This window comes from Sinocyclocheilus rhinocerous, unplaced genomic scaffold (genome assembly GCF_001515625.1).
Source record: "Sinocyclocheilus rhinocerous isolate Xijiao unplaced genomic scaffold, SAMN03320098_v1.1 scaffold788, whole genome shotgun sequence".
Classification (NCBI taxonomy): domain Eukaryota; kingdom Metazoa; phylum Chordata; class Actinopteri; order Cypriniformes; family Cyprinidae; genus Sinocyclocheilus; species Sinocyclocheilus rhinocerous.
Genome location: NW_015664008.1, coordinates 225405 through 243842, shown reverse-complemented (window position 1 = coordinate 243842; position 18438 = coordinate 225405). Strand labels below are relative to the sequence as shown.

General features: G+C 37.8%; 1 protein-coding gene across 5 annotated transcripts in view; it reads right to left on the bottom strand.

Moving 5' to 3' along the window:
• LOC107729082 (DNA repair protein RAD51 homolog 2) overlaps positions 1–18438 on the bottom strand; it is a 44829-nt gene that overhangs the window by 2912 nt on the left and 23479 nt on the right. Inside the window, exon 10 of one of the 5 annotated variants that reach the window (XM_016539439.1) lies at positions 2192–2831. The exons of the other annotated variants lie outside the window; for them this stretch is intronic. Coding sequence (XP_016394925.1) covers positions 2749–2831 — 83 coding nt within the window. The 3' untranslated portion in view covers positions 2192–2748. Of the gene's footprint in view, positions 1–2191; positions 2832–18438 lie in introns of those variants that run through there. 5 annotated transcript variants of the gene reach the window in all.

Here is an 18438-nt window from a genome sequence, read left to right as displayed (position 1 = left end):
GTGGGCAAGGAAAAAAAAAAATATATATATATATATATATATTAAATAAATAAATAAAAACAAAGGATTTTTTTCGGATGTAAGCATCTAAACAATGCCCTACCGTATTGCAACGCATCAAAGCAGTCAATCCAACACAGTCAAGAATAACTTAAAGAGGTTGCCACCGTTTAGTAAACTGTGGACTAGCTTTGGCTCTTCCTGCTGACTTGAATCGTTGTTACCAAAGGCGAGACACGTGAGGAAAAAATAAACGATCAGTTGTGGGACTATATTCTGTCATAAATCGCATACCATTCATTGCTGAACTTTCTACCAGTCCGTTACTGGAAATAAAATTAAATTACGGGTTGATATGTCCCGATCGCAATAAAGTTTACAAACCTAACGATTCGTTTTGCCTCAAAATATATTCAATAATTTTAGCGATTCTCATTTGCTACTTAAATCTACAACATTTTAAAATTCATCAAATATTTGATCAAGTAAGCACAGAATCAACTTTGCGCTGCTGCGCGATCGCGTCAAGGATCAGACAAATTTGCACGTGCATCTTGAAAAGCGGATGTTTTGGAAAGTACTAAGCCAAGTTTTTCTGCCATCTAGTGGTTTAGAGGAAAATAATATCAAAGGCACCTTTTACCCCGGGGCGCCTTTAGCCCCGTTATACCCTATATATATATATATATATATATAGTTACAACCCCTGGCTCGAAGAAAAGCAACAAAAGGAGGGACACACGAAATCATAAGGCTCAATAGGGAAAAGCTTTATTAAGCTCAAAAGTAGGGTGACGTGTGTGTGGGCAAGGAAAAAAAAAAATATATATATATATATATATATTAAATAAATAAATAAAAACAAAGGATTTTTTTCGGATGTAAGCATCTAAACAATGCCCTACCGTATTGCAACGCATCAAAGCAGTCAATCCAACACAGTCAAGAATAACTTAAAGAGGTTGCCACCGTTTAGTAAACTGTGGACTAGCTTTGGCTCTTCCTGCTGACTTGAATCGTTGTTACCAAAGGCGAGACACGTGAGGAAAAAATAAACGATCAGTTGTGGGACTATATTCTGTCATAAATCGCATACCATTCATTGCTGAACTTTCTACCAGTCCGTTACTGGAAATAAAATTAAATTACGGGTTGATATGTCCCGATCGCAATAAAGTTTACAAACCTAACGATTCGTTTGACTAATCCTATTACATTTGGAAAATAAAAGAGCTTAAAGTGTGTGAAATATAATTTTCTCAGTGCCACTGCGTTCAACAAGACAGCCAAAACGATGTAACAGGCAACATATTGTGCCAGTGGCGTAGCGGACGGGCACACGGGGCACGTGCTGCGAAAGGCACTGCGATAACCTCCCCTTGCTGGGATGCGTCGAAAGACGATGATCTTTATCGACGATAGCCAGAGATATTGTCAAAAACATAAATTATTGGCAATATTAAGAAGATTTGGCATTTTCAATTAATGCAGGCCGGTTACATTCTTATTTTATTAGGTCTATTAGTTACTTTTATTATTAAATTAAGATTACAATTAATTTGTCCCGCAATAATTACCACATAACTGATGCGCTGCAAGGATAACAAAAGATTAGGCTATTTAATCCTCGATTAAAATGTTTTAAAAAAGGTCTTTTCACAAAATAAGTTTCTTCATTTTTTTTCCACTATGTACGGGCCACAAGAGAAATATTAAGGGAATAAATTAAAACAGTTATACCGTTATCAGCATATGTTGAAGTAGATTCGTCTCTGAGAGGATATGCAGCGTCAGATGCCAAAAGCTCCATCATTACTCCGTCATTCCATTTTTACTTTCAATTTCTGCAGTGAATTGACTGAGATTAAGACGTTCACCGGCAAAACTCTTGCACAAAGTTTGCACGTTGCTTGTGTGATATCCATTGGCTCGCCTTCATGGTTTAAAACAGAAATATTTCCAACATTGCGCTGTAACCAATTACCCAGCCCCCTGTATCGAAAACGTATCGAACCGTGACACCACTGTGTCGTGTCGTATCGAACCGTGAATTTTGTGAACCGTTACACCCCTAATATATATAATCACAGAGGGCCCCTGATCACTGTCAGTAAGTAATATTTTATTATTATTTTAATTATAAGTACTTAATATTTTTAAAGTATGAAGACAACATGAATACAAATGATTTCTTTCTAAAACTTGGCATCTGCAAGATTTCTCTTTATCCCTTTATTTGACCTATGAGCAACCCTTTAGTGCTGACCACTGTCTCCCTAGTTTACCTTATTAGATTTAAGTGGCTCATGTTTCTGGTAAACGCTACAAAAAAAGACTCCAAAACAGACGTGACAAGAAAAATAGAGGTTGGTTTTACTTTGGCACAGACTGACATCATGAAGGTATTATACTCATATATACAGTATACACGCACATCAATTTGAGTGAAAGTTTGCGGGAGGAAATAAGGCCTCCACAGAGCCGTTAGGTTGGTCCCCCATTGTAATTTATGGTGCTCTAAGTCTTGGTAAGGAACTGAAGCGGTTAAACGTCCAATATGAATTCCCATAAAACCCAAGCAAACATATTCCTAGTGAGCAGCTGAGGGTAATGAGCGCCAAATTTAATGTGGCCAGGTTTGTGGGGGACGACAATGTAAAACATGGCTAAGTACACATCCAGCTATGTTTTGCTACTGTCATTCCTGTGGCCGTGATGCTTATTATGAAACCTCTTGATGCCCAAGCTCTAGTTTTTCATAAGAAAAACGTCTCCCATGAGGCTGGGTGCTAGTCTTGTTTCATTTTCAGTCCAAACCTCATGATGGGGCCCTAGAATAGAAGGCAAATACATGAACACCAAACTTACAGTGAAGCCCCATTCCTACAGGCAGCGCTAAAAATCTGTATCAGTTGGAAGATCACTGTAGGCACTCCTTGCATTGCTTATTTGTTGCTTAAAGTCTCCGTTACTTGGGCTTTCACTGAAAAAGAATGATGTCTGTCGCTTTGACATCGCACATCGCTATCAATGTGAACGCCCTTAAGACCCATGTACAACCTTTAGTGATATTAGCATCCCACACACTGGCAGCTTCCATGCTTGGAGTAATAACAGGCATGACTGATTTCTCCAGTTCCCCGTAACAATAACAACCAGTAAAACCACATGACACATCATAACAAGAAGGTTTGTATTGGATGAATCCTTCAGAACTGACTGCTGATTTCACATGGCTGGTATTCCAACGTTCTAAGCGTGAACATGCTGCTTACAAACATAATTATTTACTTCATCTGGTTGCGTTTCCATTACATCACTCTACGCCGCCAAGACTGATCCCCTCCCTGAACTACGGCATCTATTCAATCTGGAGATAAGCAAACCCATAAACATACTTGAACAGAGTGTAGACGGATGTTGACTGGATCTCCTAACAAGCCTCTATATCAGACGCAACACATTAGTTTCGAGAGGCAGCGCCCTGCTAATACAGTGAAGCAGAGTGGTCGGGAAATGCTCTCCAGCAAGTAGGCCACTCATACTCATGTGCTCTGCATTTTCCATTTGACTGCCTCTGTACAGTACGGCCTCTGTAATCACACCAGCAGCTTGAGACAAACCGTAAATGTTTACATATGCCTTCAAAGGGGCCGCTCCAAATTCACTTCATATCCAGTCTTTCTCTCACCCTTTGTCACACACAGACAAGCACACACTGTGCTGTTAACAAGAATAGATGTGAGCTATTACGCTTTTTTATTACTCCATAAAGCAGAACACATGGGGCAAGTCCTTGCTAGAGTTGCGAGACAGGAAATAGCAAATGGAAACCTGTAGCTTAGGAGGGGTGTACATTGCCTGACGCTCACCGTTCTTCATGCTGCCCTCTTTGGAAATGGCATATAAGTGCTTTGAGAACTCAGTAGTTGCATGAAGTACAGATGTAAAATAAGCGACCCGGTTCGCGAGGCCCAACCCATTGAACCAGGACAAGCACAGAGCGAACAAGAGATGACTTCTCTCGAGGGCTCTCGTGTCGACCCCTGCGACTCTGCCTCTTTGATTTATGAAGCTCAGATGGAGTCTGGAGGGCTGGGAGGAGGAGATAAAAGGTTTCTTGAAATGAACACCTTAGTGAAACCTGCTGCTGTACAAGGTAACACAGAAAGGGCCCCTTCACCTGGAGCACCGCAGTCCAGAAAACTTCTCATTAGGGGGACACATCAGTCTGGGCACTGAGAAACCAGAGCTGCGGAGAACCTGTCAGCCCCATCAGAATCTGTTTTTGCACTTGAGTAGCATGTCTTAGCAAAACAGAAATGATTTGTAAACCCCCGAGCTATTCTGGTTTCATTCGAAACAAAACCCCCACAATAATCAAACCGAATTGCTAAATTACAGAGATGAGCAGCTCGAAAAACGTCTCACAGTCATGGGAGCCTTTACCCCGCAGAACCACAGCAGCTAAAGGCATCCAGATCCAACACTGATTGCTAATAATGAGTCAGTGCAGTACTGGCCAAGACACATGGTACAGCTCTCTAAAATCCCTCTACTCCTCACTCTGCTGGAAACATTGAGTTAGCCAAGGACTTTTGTTTCAAGTTTATCTGTGTGAAAATAATGTGAGGCTTCAGCTTAGACACGCTGGGTAAAAAAAAAATGGTACTTTCATGTTGCCCAGGCTTCAAATAAGTTGAAAACAGGCCGTAGGTCCAGGATCCTCTGCCATGCTTTCCTGACAGAATGAAGAGTTTCGTTGTTCCCTTGTTGTTCCTGCAGTTCCCATTGAACTCGCAAATCCTCCATGTGGCCTGGCAAAGGGGCAGCTTAATAAGGGCCTCGTTTTGTCCTTTGTGAGCCAAGGCTGGGGACATCAGCAAAAAATGTTCTGATTCAGAAATGCTCCATTTCCTCTGTGGAGATTTGAGGACACTGCGGCTTTTCAACAGAGCCAAAATATGAAGAACAGAAAGGGGGGATTGCAGTTGTGTAATTGCCCTTATATAATCTCGATATAAATTTAATGAATTGGATGATAACCACCATTGACAGTAAACACCATTGTTTGCAGGCTTGTTTTTCATTGGAGGTAGGGTCAGGGCAGTTCATGTAGCTCAACTTAACCTCATTCTTTATAGGTTAGGCCTTGGGGATCAGGAAGAAGAATCCAACTGACAGGGCTCTGTCTGTCTGGGTTTGACTGAAAGTTACTGAACAGCCAGTTTTACTTTCAGGAGTTTTGGTACCCATGTATGCAATGCCCTCTGCTGAAAGAGGAACACTGAGTCCTGGGAGTACGGACATTTGCAGCTGTGACAGGGTGAGTCATTCTGTTTAGCACTTAAATAGAAGGGGGTTTCTGTTCAACAATGACACTGACACATAAGTACAGACAGAAATCTGCACATGTGCTTGTGCGCACACACACACACACACATACACTCAATGAGCACTGGTAAAGCACCAGCACCTGTGAAACAAATTAATTTTAAGTGAAACATGGCTAATGCAGAGGCTTTCGTTTGGTACTTCCATATTCACATGGATGCACATGTGGCTGGAATACAGAGCAGCAGCTGCAGTCCCAAGATGTGAGCAGATGACGGTTCCCAGAAGAAAACCCGCCAGTTCTTGCACGTCTTTTCACCAATTGATCAGGCAAGAAGGAACGAATTTCCAGAAATTACCCAACACCTGGGAAAATCAGTAACCGAAATCTCAGCAGGACAGTTCTCTCAATGACTTTCTAATATGAGCTTGGGAAGTGCAAAGTAAAGCGTGAAGTTCAAAGTTCAAAATTTGGTCAGGTTCTAGCTTCTCAAACTTTTGCAAACAGGTTGGTTCTAAGTTGGTCATCAATAACAATGCAAAACACAATTATCTAGTCATTGAAAGTACATACGGTTCTCCAAAGTCTGATATGGGGCTGCGTAAGGTTTTAGGGTTTGGTTGGGTGATGTAAAAAAAGGATGATTTCTGGTGCTGCTGCTTTCAGCAACTTATTTTCTTTATAAATCATAAAGATTTTCTTCTAGAGAAAACAAGCAATTACACAACATGAACAAAATGAAACATGGCAGTCCAGAAATATGATCTTCCAAACAAAATAAAAGTAGGGGAAGGTATGGGAAAAACCCAGAATCCATGAAAAAGAGAGAAAGTAAAAGTGGAAAGGAGGAACGCTGACTTACTGGCTGAGAGAGGGAAAGTAAAACTGGGATAGAGGAGAGCAAATGAGAGTTAGAAGGAGGCAAATAAATGAAAAGTCGAGAAAGAGAAAGAGAAAAAGAAGAGGGGGAGAGAACAAAGCCATCTTTGTATGAGGCGCTGAGAGAGTGGAGCAGAGCCAGGGCTTAGGGGGTGTTTCACAAGAGTACACTGACTGCATTCCTGCAATGTGATTATGGCCGCATTTAATTTATTCTCCTGCAGGAAACACACTTAACCCTTCACTGTCCATCAGCTCGCATCAACTGGCCTTGAACCTGAAATCTTTTCCTTTATAATTATCCAGTAAATAAAATTACCTAATGCGGCTTGCCAAAAGAACCAACTACAGACTCTGTAGTTCCTGGTGATTGCTTTACAGTCATTCATTGACCTTGCTTTGTGGCGTCAGACTGCTCTAAATCCAGGCTAATTCGGCCTGAAGCGGTTACGCTGGGGATTCCCAGCACTGGATATTCTTTAGGTACACAAAGGCAGATCTGAAGTAAAACTTCATGCATTTTATCTGAAACTAGAAGTATTTAATGAGGAAATTTGTTAGAACAACTCAAAACATGCCAAAGAATGTTTAGGGAAAAACTTGAAGAAATTTACCTGGAGGGCACAATTTTGGGCTGGTATATAAAAAAGGGGAAGATTTTTGAGAATGTGGTTGTAATATTTCTTTCTGAAGATTGTTTGATAAATATAAAAATATGAAGGAAGAAAGAAAACTTGTATAAACAAGGTAATAAGCTAATTATAAATATACTTAGTGTATTTGTATTAAGATCATAGTAAATTTAGAACAATATGTATTTTTAACCAACAATTAAGTATAAACTAAAATGCTTTTTCACTATCAGGCCAAACAGTTCTGAGCTTGATGAATAACAGTACCATTTTCATTAGAAAGCCGTTCAGTACAGTGCAAACACAAACCATTTCATGCTCAGATTTCTCAGCAGGGTTAGCCAACCACAATCAGTACAGGAAAGCCTTTGGTGAAAGTGCTTGGTGAAATGGTTTAGTGATGTGGCGACTCAAATACATCAAATACATTTTAATCCTGATTTTAAAGCTCCATAATGAAAATAAAAAAATACAGCCATAAATATCCTGGAACAGTACAGAAGAGCAACAAACAACACATTCTCAATCCCAACTCGTCACATTTGTGTGGGGTGGGGTTAGGTGCTCCAAAATATTTATGAAAGCATCAATGTATATACTGTAAAAACTTTTCTATTTTCACAAATGCATGCAAAGAATAAATGAGTCCTGATCTGACACCTAAGGCAAACAACTTAAAGCCAACAGAGTACCCTGTGTGTTGAAAAATGTCACTAAAGGGGTACCCTGAGCATTAAAAAGTGACTCCAAGGGGTCCTGACCAAGCTAGTTGGGAGTAAGAACATTATTTATTTTTTTAAAACAGCACCCATTCGGCCTGATAATGGAAATTACCAGAATCAATACAATTGTTCTGAATGATCTAATTTTAGGTAACAACATAGAGAATTACACATTAAGCAATTTCAAAAGATCTGCATAGAAAGCATAAGTAATTTCTGCAGACAGTCTTGCAGAGTGTCTTGGGCAAAGCTTGATTTGTTGAGCCAAGCTTGATGGTCATGGCTGCTGACCTCTTTGGTTAGGTCTGTTTCCCAAATCCTGGAAGACCACACACAGATCTGTCAGCTAGAGAAGACAACCCCTATTTTGACGGGCCCACCCTAGCTCCCTCTATGATTCTGTGTGTTTACACCTAACACAGAGAGAGGGAAAATGAGATAATGAAGAGAGAGCAGCACATCATTGGGGTTGACCACTCCCTGAGGCCACAAATATAGTAGCCTACTCATTCTCGAGCCACCTATTCATATATTCTTATACACTCCCCTCTTCAACAACTGCACTGATCTCCACCCAGTTGCTGGGAATAAAAAACGAGCAGTTGAGAGAGAGAGGGTGGGTGGGGGGCAAAACCAATGCTGGACTAAATAAAATCTCCTCTCCAAAGGATCAAAGCTGAACTTGGCAATTTAATTCCAAGAGGATATTGCCGTTCCCAAAGCTACCCTTTGCCTCCAGCCATCTAGGCCTGTTACCCCTCTCATTAAAGGCACAGTCTTAAGCTGTAGTGTAGCAACCGGAGCAGCATTATCCGAGACCTGATTTTCCCTGCCCATTACGGAAAGAAAGTTCTGTCAGTCTAACCACAATCCAATGAGGTTGGACCAACACTACTGTCATTTAGATGTATTACATAACAGTTTTCCAACAGAACCTAATAGAGCATAGGCAGGGCTAAGGACAATTATAAAGTCCCATTGTTTTAGCTCTGCCAGTACAGCTAAGTTCAACTTTTTAGGAAACATAATGTTTTTCAACGAGGCCAAGTCTGCAGCTGGAGCACCGATGACTGCAGAAAATTCAGCTTTGCCATCACAAGAATAAACTACACTACACAATTTTGTGATGCCTAAACATGTAGCATTTGTGTTTTTTTTTATTTATTTAGACACAGCAGAATAAATTAATAATAATAATAAACTTTATTACGATTTTAAATAGTTAATTCAATTCAAAGCTGTAAGTACATCAATGAAACCACTTAGCTCCTGTTGAACAAAGCTTAAAAAACAATATTTGCTGTGAGCAATAGGTCAAGAGAAACAATTATACAATGGCAAGCACTGTTTAGATGTTTCGAATCAGCTATTCGCTAAGAGTTCAGCCAGAGTGTAATATTCAAATGCAACATCATACCAAGAGCAAAGGGCTGTGAATCTGGTACAGAGAGGGTATAATTCATGTTTACAGAATGAGGGCTGAGAGGTGCACATAAAATTTTAACTGAGCAATACTGTATATTAGGAGGCAATCCGAAAGTAAACTTTGGGCAAAATTATGGGGACATGTGTTGAGATAGTGAGAAACAGAATGAGAGAGAGATATCTAAAAAGGAGAAATAGACAGCTAATCCCTACAAGCAGCTGTTGTGTTCTGACCGAGACCAGAAGCTGCCGTCTGTGACCTCACTAACACTGGTGTAAAGGTTAATCATTAAAGTGCATATACACCAACACTCATCTCTTAGGTACAGAGGGGTGTATGACTAACCCCATGACAACCCCAGTTTATCGCAGGCTCACACTGCAAACCTACCCTGAATCACGCTTTGAGTATAAGGAGCTTCATTTTCTGCATAGAATTCAAGTACTACTTCAAATACTAAACCTCAAGGACATGATCCTCAAGATATTTACTTATTTATTTTTTAATCAGGGTAGTTTGGAAGAAGTCTTCACACATCATTAAAACCTGTGCAAAGTATTGCTGAGGCTCTAGGTGAGGACTTCCAGCCTTTGATGCCTCACTCGGGTTAAGCCCAAAAGTATACGCAAGGGTCCGTGGCATACAGTGTGCGTGACGCAAATTTCGTCACCAGAATAGTACGCTCGTTCTATACGCGCACCACCTGATTTTTAACCGTGTGTACTGTATGCGCACCACTCAATTTTTAACATAACTTCTGGAGACAATAGCGCAGACACTGGAAAAAGATGAAACTTTCTAGAGCTCATATGTCGACCACCTGCATTCGAGCATGCTAATAAATGTAGTATACTTTGAAAGACTTTGCGTTTGACTGTATGTCTCGGTCTTGTCTTGGACAAAGTCTTGACTTATACTCAGTCCTCCTCTTGCTTTGGTTTTGACTCAAACCGAACTTTCTTCTGGTTTCATTCTTGAATTAGACTCGAATGAGCTGATGTTGGTAACAACATCGCCAGACATCATTCATTTTTTAATGACAGTTGCCAATTTTTGGTGACCCAAGCAACAGAGACCACTGGCGATGCAACAAAGCCAAGCAGAGTAGCAAAACAATGAGGCAACAGTGCTGCAGATTTGGGGCATCTCGCATGCATCTCAATTCAGATTCCTAAGCTACACTACAAACCAAAAAAACACTTGAACTACCTACCCCAGTGCACTTCACTGCTTCCTATGCTTTACGTCACCATGGCACTTTCCACGAGATAAGACTGTCCAGGGCACTTCAATGTTCTGTCAACCACAATAGTGGAAAATGTGAAGATTTTGAATGAAGTTTTTTGCTCCTTGGTACTTCAGACGATATGGAGTAGGTGATTCATCAGCTAGTAGAGTTCTCAGCAGCTAGAACGCAGCAGCAAACATGTGACTCATTGGCAGGAATCAGTGTGTTTGATGTCCTTACTCTTGTCCGACCGGGATAACATCAAGGTACACTATACATACACCATAGTTAGAAGGCGTTGCAGTAATTTTCAGTGATTGGTTCAGTTAAAGGAGCTCTTGGGTAACACTTCATTCTTCGTTCTTCTCCACCTTTGGCACTTCACCCATTGTGTATGCACATGAGCAGACATGCAGTTCCAGTAGACTAGGGGTTGCAAATCCTGCTCCCGGAGAGTTTAGCTCCAACCTGCCCCAACACACAAGCTTGGAATTTTCGATCTGGAATCTGGAAGACCTTGATGATCTAATTCAGAATTTAATTAGGATTGGAGTGGAACTCTGCAGGATAGTGCCTCACCAAGAACAAGACTGGACACCCTTGCAACAGACTTAACTGCATGCTCAGGAAAGGGGCTAGTCAATTTTAAAATTGTAGCGGAGGAAAGTTAATGCTAAGGAAACCTGCTCCTGGTTGAGGGAGGTGATATAGCGGCCCATTTCAGTAGATGTCTCTTGGCTGTTCATTTACAAATGAACAGGAAAATGATTGCCTTCAACACAAAGAGAAGGTATTGATGGTCCATGAAATAGTCCATGGAAACCATTTCTAAATGTCCTGGAGGTGCTTCCCAATAATAATTAGCCATTTAAAGACAATCCACATGAATTTATAAGGGGTGCCAGTGTCAATCTCTGTGGTGGTGGATTGCCACATGATACCCAGTAGTGCTGCCACAATAAAAAGCTACATTCATATCCATCTCATGGATTGACCGGGTTATGCCACTGGCTATGAACATACAGGAAACCTAGCATGTCTCAATAAGATTTGCACATGAGTTTCTTCCAAATAGGCTACAGAAAGTTTGTCCATACAACTTCCTTTGTAGCCTATACCATCTGTTTTAGACATTCCGTCTTTAGTTGAAGCGAATTTACCTTTGCCAAGAATTCAGGTGTGACAAGTTCAATCATTTAAATTCGATAAGAATGAGACCAAGCTGGACTTCAAGAAAAGATCAACTTCAGCAAGATGCACGACATTCATCATCATGTTGTACAGAATGTTGTACTCATATATTCAAATGACTAGCAAAGAAACATGTTTTTTCAAGTTTCCCGGCAAGACATGAGTGGTACACCACAATACGTCCTCTTTGCCAAATGACAATTCTACCAGAGAACTATTACAGTACTAAACCAATACTCAAGTCATTCTTTAATGACTTGGCCTTGGGCCTTAGCTGGAAGCAAGCACAACATTTAATTCAAATATATTGGATTCATTTGTAGAATTCTTCTTATGTGCATGCTTAGTTCTTGATTTGAAAACATTAATAAAAAGGAAACCATGATAAACCGCAAGTAACAAACGAGGAAGCGAAAGGCGTCCCATTACAGAAATATGTTTTACAATCCCTCAGACTGGATAACAATTAAGAAATGCATACAGTGGAAATGGTAATAAAATACCTCACCTCATTTTTTTTTAGTAATGACAAATATATCATAGGAATCTGACTCTTGACTCTGTAGTAACTGATCCAACACTGCAAAAAAAAAAGTATTTCCTAATAAAAATAAATTAGGTTTTCTAAAATCTTTAGCACTATTTCACACATGCATCTTTCTCAGCCCACTTCCCACTGACCTCATTAAAACAAAGGTTTTAGACTTAACATTAGACTTAAGGGTAGACCCTGGACTAGTTAGGCTTTGTTAGATAAATAAAGCTCAAGAGTTTTGTTCTCAAAGTGGCAACTGGCAAATCTTAGGTGATTAGCAACTAATCTGTTACCATTATGAAAAGGCTTGTTTGTGATTAGTTGATAAGACATATGAGGCATACGTTTGTTCTTACCTTTTGTACTTTTAAAAATATGATGTGTACAGTACTATACTATGACCTACATTATTCATAGTGATACATTTGCACACACCTTTACTAACACGTTGATATAGGTGTTTTGAGAGTTTTTAGAGCTCATTATGTGCTGAGTTATTAAATGAATGCTCCTGATATTTATTTAGGCGTGAAGCTCTAAGCTCAGTTAAATGAATCAGCGTGTGCTGAATAAGACTGAGAGGACTGAGAGACATATTCATGATTAATGTCAGCATGCTCCTATCATCTGGCGCTACGGCGTTTACTGTAACGTATGAAAGCAGGTTTGAGTCACTTCTCGCTCATGGTGAGATGAAAAGGGCGACCATATGGAGACAGACAGACAGATAGACAGGCAGACACAAGCACACACAGTGCCGTCCAGCTCTTCTATTCTGCAGTGACAGCATGTTCCATATGTGCTCCATGGTGAGTCCCAGCAGGCTGTTAAACAATCCTGTATCCATAAGTGAAATCCCAGACATTTGAGATCTAGGGTAATATCTCTTTTGTTCCTTTCTCTTCTCTCCATTCTGCCTTGCATTAGGACTGCACGATTATCGATTATTTATCCTAACATTACAATCAATATATTTTCATTAATAGAATTTACATAATTATGTAATTATTTGTATGGATCAACTGCATGTCATATTCTTTGCTTAGTTAGCAAATCAAAAAGAAGCTGAGAAGTATTCCTCAATTTATTAATATTTCAGTTATTGACTTGTACAAATGCTTTCATTAAAAGCTAAACGGTTCACACTGCACAAAACCACTTATGACTTATAGGTCACTTATTTACACACAGTCTACACCTTGCAATGAACCCAAACAATTCCAAATGAGCACCGATGCTCTTTTTGGATCTAAAATTTCTATTATGCCACCATGAACGCAAGTAAAACATGAAACAATAAAGAAAAATATTACACAAGCGTTCAAAGGTTTGGGGTCAGAAATATTTTTAATACTTTTAATGCAAAAATTTTATTTTATGCTCACCAAGACTGCATTTATTTGAATAATAATAACTACAGTAAGAACGGTAATATTGTATATTATTATTCAAATTAAAAATAACTGTTTTCTATCTTAATATATTTTAAAATGTAATTTATCCGAAAGCTGAAATTTTAGCATCATTACTCCAGTCTTAAGTGTCCTTTAGAAATCATTCTGATATGTGGGAATAAATGTTGAAACACATATCAGAATGATTTCTGAAGAAAAAAAACAACAACTTACTGACTCCAAATATTTCAACACTATGGGAACTATAGGAAATGTGACAGATGGTGAAAATTGTTCGTCTTCACATTTTTTTGACAAAGTCTGATGTAAGAAGACCTATGGTTTTGTTTCTTGCCAGGAACTTTCACTTTAGGCTTATTGGAAATTTTAAACACTGAGATTAACTAACCATCTCACAACTTCCTTTAAAATCACGTAAAAATGTCTCATGACACTTATGGAAAAGGAAGTTATGCAACATGGAGGGATGACAGCAATACAGAATGAGTTAAAAGTAATGAGATCATTTATCGAGATGAGGCATCATTGACTGGTGCGGTACAGTATGTAATGGTAAACATTAAAAGGTTAAGGGCCAAAATATTTATTCCAAGTGCATGTTTTTCCATCGTTTCTAAACGAGAGACATCTTGTGTTTTTAAGTAGTTGTGTCCTGTTGAAAACAGTAAAAATAACTTTAAAAATATTGTTCCACTCCATCCAGCTGTTTTGAATGCAAGAATGCAATTCACATAATTAAAAAAAGTAAAAATAATAATACTTTTATTCAGCAAGCACATATTAAATTGATCAAGAATGACAGAAAAGACTTTAACATAGTTATAAAAAGTTTCTATTTTAAATAAATGTTGTTGTTTTTTAAACTTTGTATTCATGAAATAATTCTCGGGGAAAAAATCATTGTTTCCACTAAAATATTAAGCACCACACCCATTTTCATTTGGGATAAAAAGAAACGTTACTTGAGGACCAAATCAGAAAATTTGAATTATTTGTGAATGATCATGTGACACTGAAGACTGGACTGCACTGGACTAGGCTGAAAATTGAAGAAAGAAAAAAAAACACGGTTACAGAAAGTAAAAAACAATATTTTAAATTATAAAAATATTTAACAATTACTGTTTTTTACTGTATTTTTTGATAAAATAAATGCATCCTTGGTGAGTATAAGATACTTAATGTATCCACATCATATATGTCACAGCTGGAGGAAGAGGTGTTTGTTTCAGATATATAGCAGGAAGTTGAGGTTTGTATTATTTTACTTATTTGCATTAGCATTTTTGGCATCACCCATACACCAGTAACCAACCATAATTATTTCTGGATTATAGTGAAGTACAGAGATGTGTTGGGATTAAATATTGGCAGGACGCATTAGTGTATGCGTGTGTGATTGACTTGAGGACATCGTGTAAAGAGCTGAGAGAGAAGTGTGTGAATAGTGGCTTTTCTCATACAGGGGCTTTATTTGAAGCTGGCAGGCCTTGCGCGCCACACATCAAAGATGCACTTGTTGAGAGAGAGAGAGAGAGAGAGACTGATTAACACAACTGATGCAGAGAGCCAGACCACAGCAAAACTATTCAATAGCTGGATTGAACTGGACACACATAAGACTCTCTCACTCTCTGACACACAAACACTTCATAGAGAAGCTCTGTCAGCAAAATACAGAAATAGAGAATTGCTTAGACATAGCGATGCATCAAAAGTCAAAATTCTTGTCCGAAACTGACAATTCAGGACACACTGAAGGAAAAATAATTAAGTTAGATGTTTGTTCGGAATAAGTAAGCAAATTCTAGAATAATACGAATAATATCATATATATCTCTTAAGTAATTATTCTTCCTTTAGGTGAATGTACTGCCATAATATCAAGGTTCAGCATTTAAAATATTGGATAATATTTGTTAATTATTGCACATGTCATATGTACTATATACTATATGTATTATATGTAATTATTGATGTTTGGCTAATGTAAGCACATTTGTACCCTATAAAGTGCATAACAAAGGATTTTTCATTTACTTATTTAAAATAATACCCCAAATGTCTGGGGTACATTACCGATTGATTGATTGATTGATTGATTTTTTAAATATATTTGACAGAATCCTGAAAAAAAATACTGTATCAAAGTTTCTGCAAAATTATGCAGCACAGCTGTTAAACAAATGTATTATGAAGGATCATGTGATACTGAAGAAAATTTAACTTTGCTATCACAGAAATTCTATTTTAAAATATATCAAAACAGAAGCAAAATACATTTGAATTGTATTAATATTTCACAGTATTGTTGTTTTAACTGTAATTTTGATCAAGTAAATGCAGCCTTAGTGAGCATAAGAGACTTCTTTGAAAACATTTCCCTAATATTTATCCATTGACTATAGCCATTCAACATTGCATTATAATTGAAAGCTATCAATTTGAACATTTATTAGACTTAAAAAATAGCATCTAGTTTAAGTGAACTTAAAAAAATGTTCACATTATTACAATAATTGTAATAAATGTCATATTTAGCTACCCATTCCCTTCACCAAGTAGGAAATATACAGAAATTGAATAAAGTTAGCAAACACTAAATAAAAATAGTTGAATCCTTAAAGCTACAAAGGTTATTGATTTCCTCTTTTTTCTTTTGTTCTTTGCTTAACAGACATCACAGCAGCTGGGTTATTAGGTTATTTGGCTGCTATTACTTTAAGAGCCGCCGCTGCTGAACGTGACACGGACTTATACTATGCGCTAAAAGTATGTACTCTTTTAGTGAAGAAAAAGTACATACTTTTGAGTATGTAGAAGAATAGTAGGCAAGCTTTGGGACATACTACTTCGTCATAGCTGCTTCTTTAACGGACGCTCTGTTGCTTAGTTACGTGCATTCTGTGACTGTTTAAATTGCCCTATCAATCGTCTTGTCACAGTTAACATCATCCACATTTCGTTTCATTTGATTTCCTACCGTATTGGAGAGAAATTAAGAGGTACGTTGATCTGCTAGTCGCAGGTCTATCATGCCGAGAACTCTGCTCATGTGTTTGCATAATGATGCATTTAAAAGTTAATGACCAAACGTATCAATATAAAAGTTCACAGTGTTGTTGCAGATGAAATATAATGTGGATAACATTAAATTAATATTTTTATAATGTTAATTATGTTTTACTAAATTAATTTTATTAATTTAGGTTAGCCCCTTAACTGTCACCCCCCATTTTTTTTTTAAATAGGCATGCAGGTGCACTATCCAAACTTAAATTGTTGTAATTTATGAACACTTTGGAATACAGACATAAGTTTGGTCTCTTTTTAAAGAAGAAAATCAGCAGATTATCGCAAAAGTGGAATTAAAAAAAAAATTTAAGTATCAAAAAGTTATGGTAGTTTAAATTTACTGTAAAGAAAATGCACTATATTAATTTTATTTTATATATAATAAATATTTTACATAACAGGTTTTACTCTAAAATTGGTATAAAATTAAAGCCTTATGTCTAAATAAGTTATGTTCCAAATTTGAAGTTGATATGAAAAAAATTGAGGTTCCTGTGAGATTTTATTTAGGGCGTTATACCACAAACAGCCACCGGGTGCCATACGAACTCCATTGAATTTTTTTGATGCATTTTTCTGTCACAAATGTCTAGCTTTCTCTCAGTATTACTTCTATCTCAAAAAAGACTCAGACCTTTCCAATGGTATGTTTTTTGTCAAGATTATAAGAAGGTTTGATTCTGAAAGACCGTAATGCATTTTGTAATATGACACTTGACTCCACCCACTAAGGGGGAGGAGACCGCCAAAAGATTTTAAAGTACCATTTTCATGGTTTCGCAACGTCCGATTTCAAAATTGTTTTCACAGGATGAATCTTGGGCTTCTAAGCTTTCAAATGATATATGATTCATGATGATTACTAAAAGATTTGATAGAGAAAAAGGACAACAAACAAAAGAGTGCCAAGCGTCCCACAGGTGGGACGGTGACAGTTATGGGGTTAGACATTGATTATTTATCACTCAAATCTCTTTCTCTACCTGTCCGTCAGTCGCGTATATCCGCCATGTTTGTAGTTTTTTTTTTAACACTTTTTATGCGTGTTTGTAGTTCTAATCGAATCCTTGTTCACCGCGTAATGTGTTGTGGGCAATATTAGCCGTTAGAGTGTGCATCGATTTGCACTTCAAATTCTAACCAGAAGTAGTAGACCATCCGGGAATCTTTGGCATACTTTTTTTAAACGTACTATGATTTGGGACATTCTAATTCTATTTTCGAATACTATTTAGGACGGATAGTATGCGAATTGAGACGCAGCAACACATTCTTAAAAGTGACTCATATATAACATACTTACCTGCATGCACATTTTTAAGGCAGCTTTAATCGCCTTTATGGTAACTTCATGACTTAATTGACGACATAACTATGACTATGACATTGCATGTTTGTAGTTTATTTTGCACGTTCTCGTCACCTGTACTATCCCACGCAGAGGTGAGATATATATTTTTTTCTCTGACTTTTTTCTCATACTTTTCAAATGCTAGCTGATTTCAGGTTGAATATCCAATTAATCAACAAAATTATTACAAACATTTACAAAAATTAACAGATTATCAGAATAATTGTTAGTTGCAGCTTTAAACTTTTTTTTTTTTTACACATTTCTCATACAAAATCTACAACAGCTCTCTAAACAAAAGCACCAAATGTGCTAATTTAGTGCTTGCTTCCTCTAATAAAACCCAACAAAAACAAGAACAAGCTCCTGAATGTGAGCTCATATCAGCTGTGGCACAGACATTAACAGGAAGTGTGAGCTGTTTGATTATTCTTTGTTATTAAATTATGCTGAACTGATACCACTAAAATCAATCATAGCTTTCTGTAAAAATGCATAAGCAAACGACTTCAATTCCAAACCCCAAAATGAACTCGGGTACATCAAGGTGAATTACTTTTGAATCCTCTTCCAAGTGCTGTTAAAAATCCACCACACATACACCACCATAAACCTCTGCCGAAGAGCCAAAACATTCCCACTATGTTTT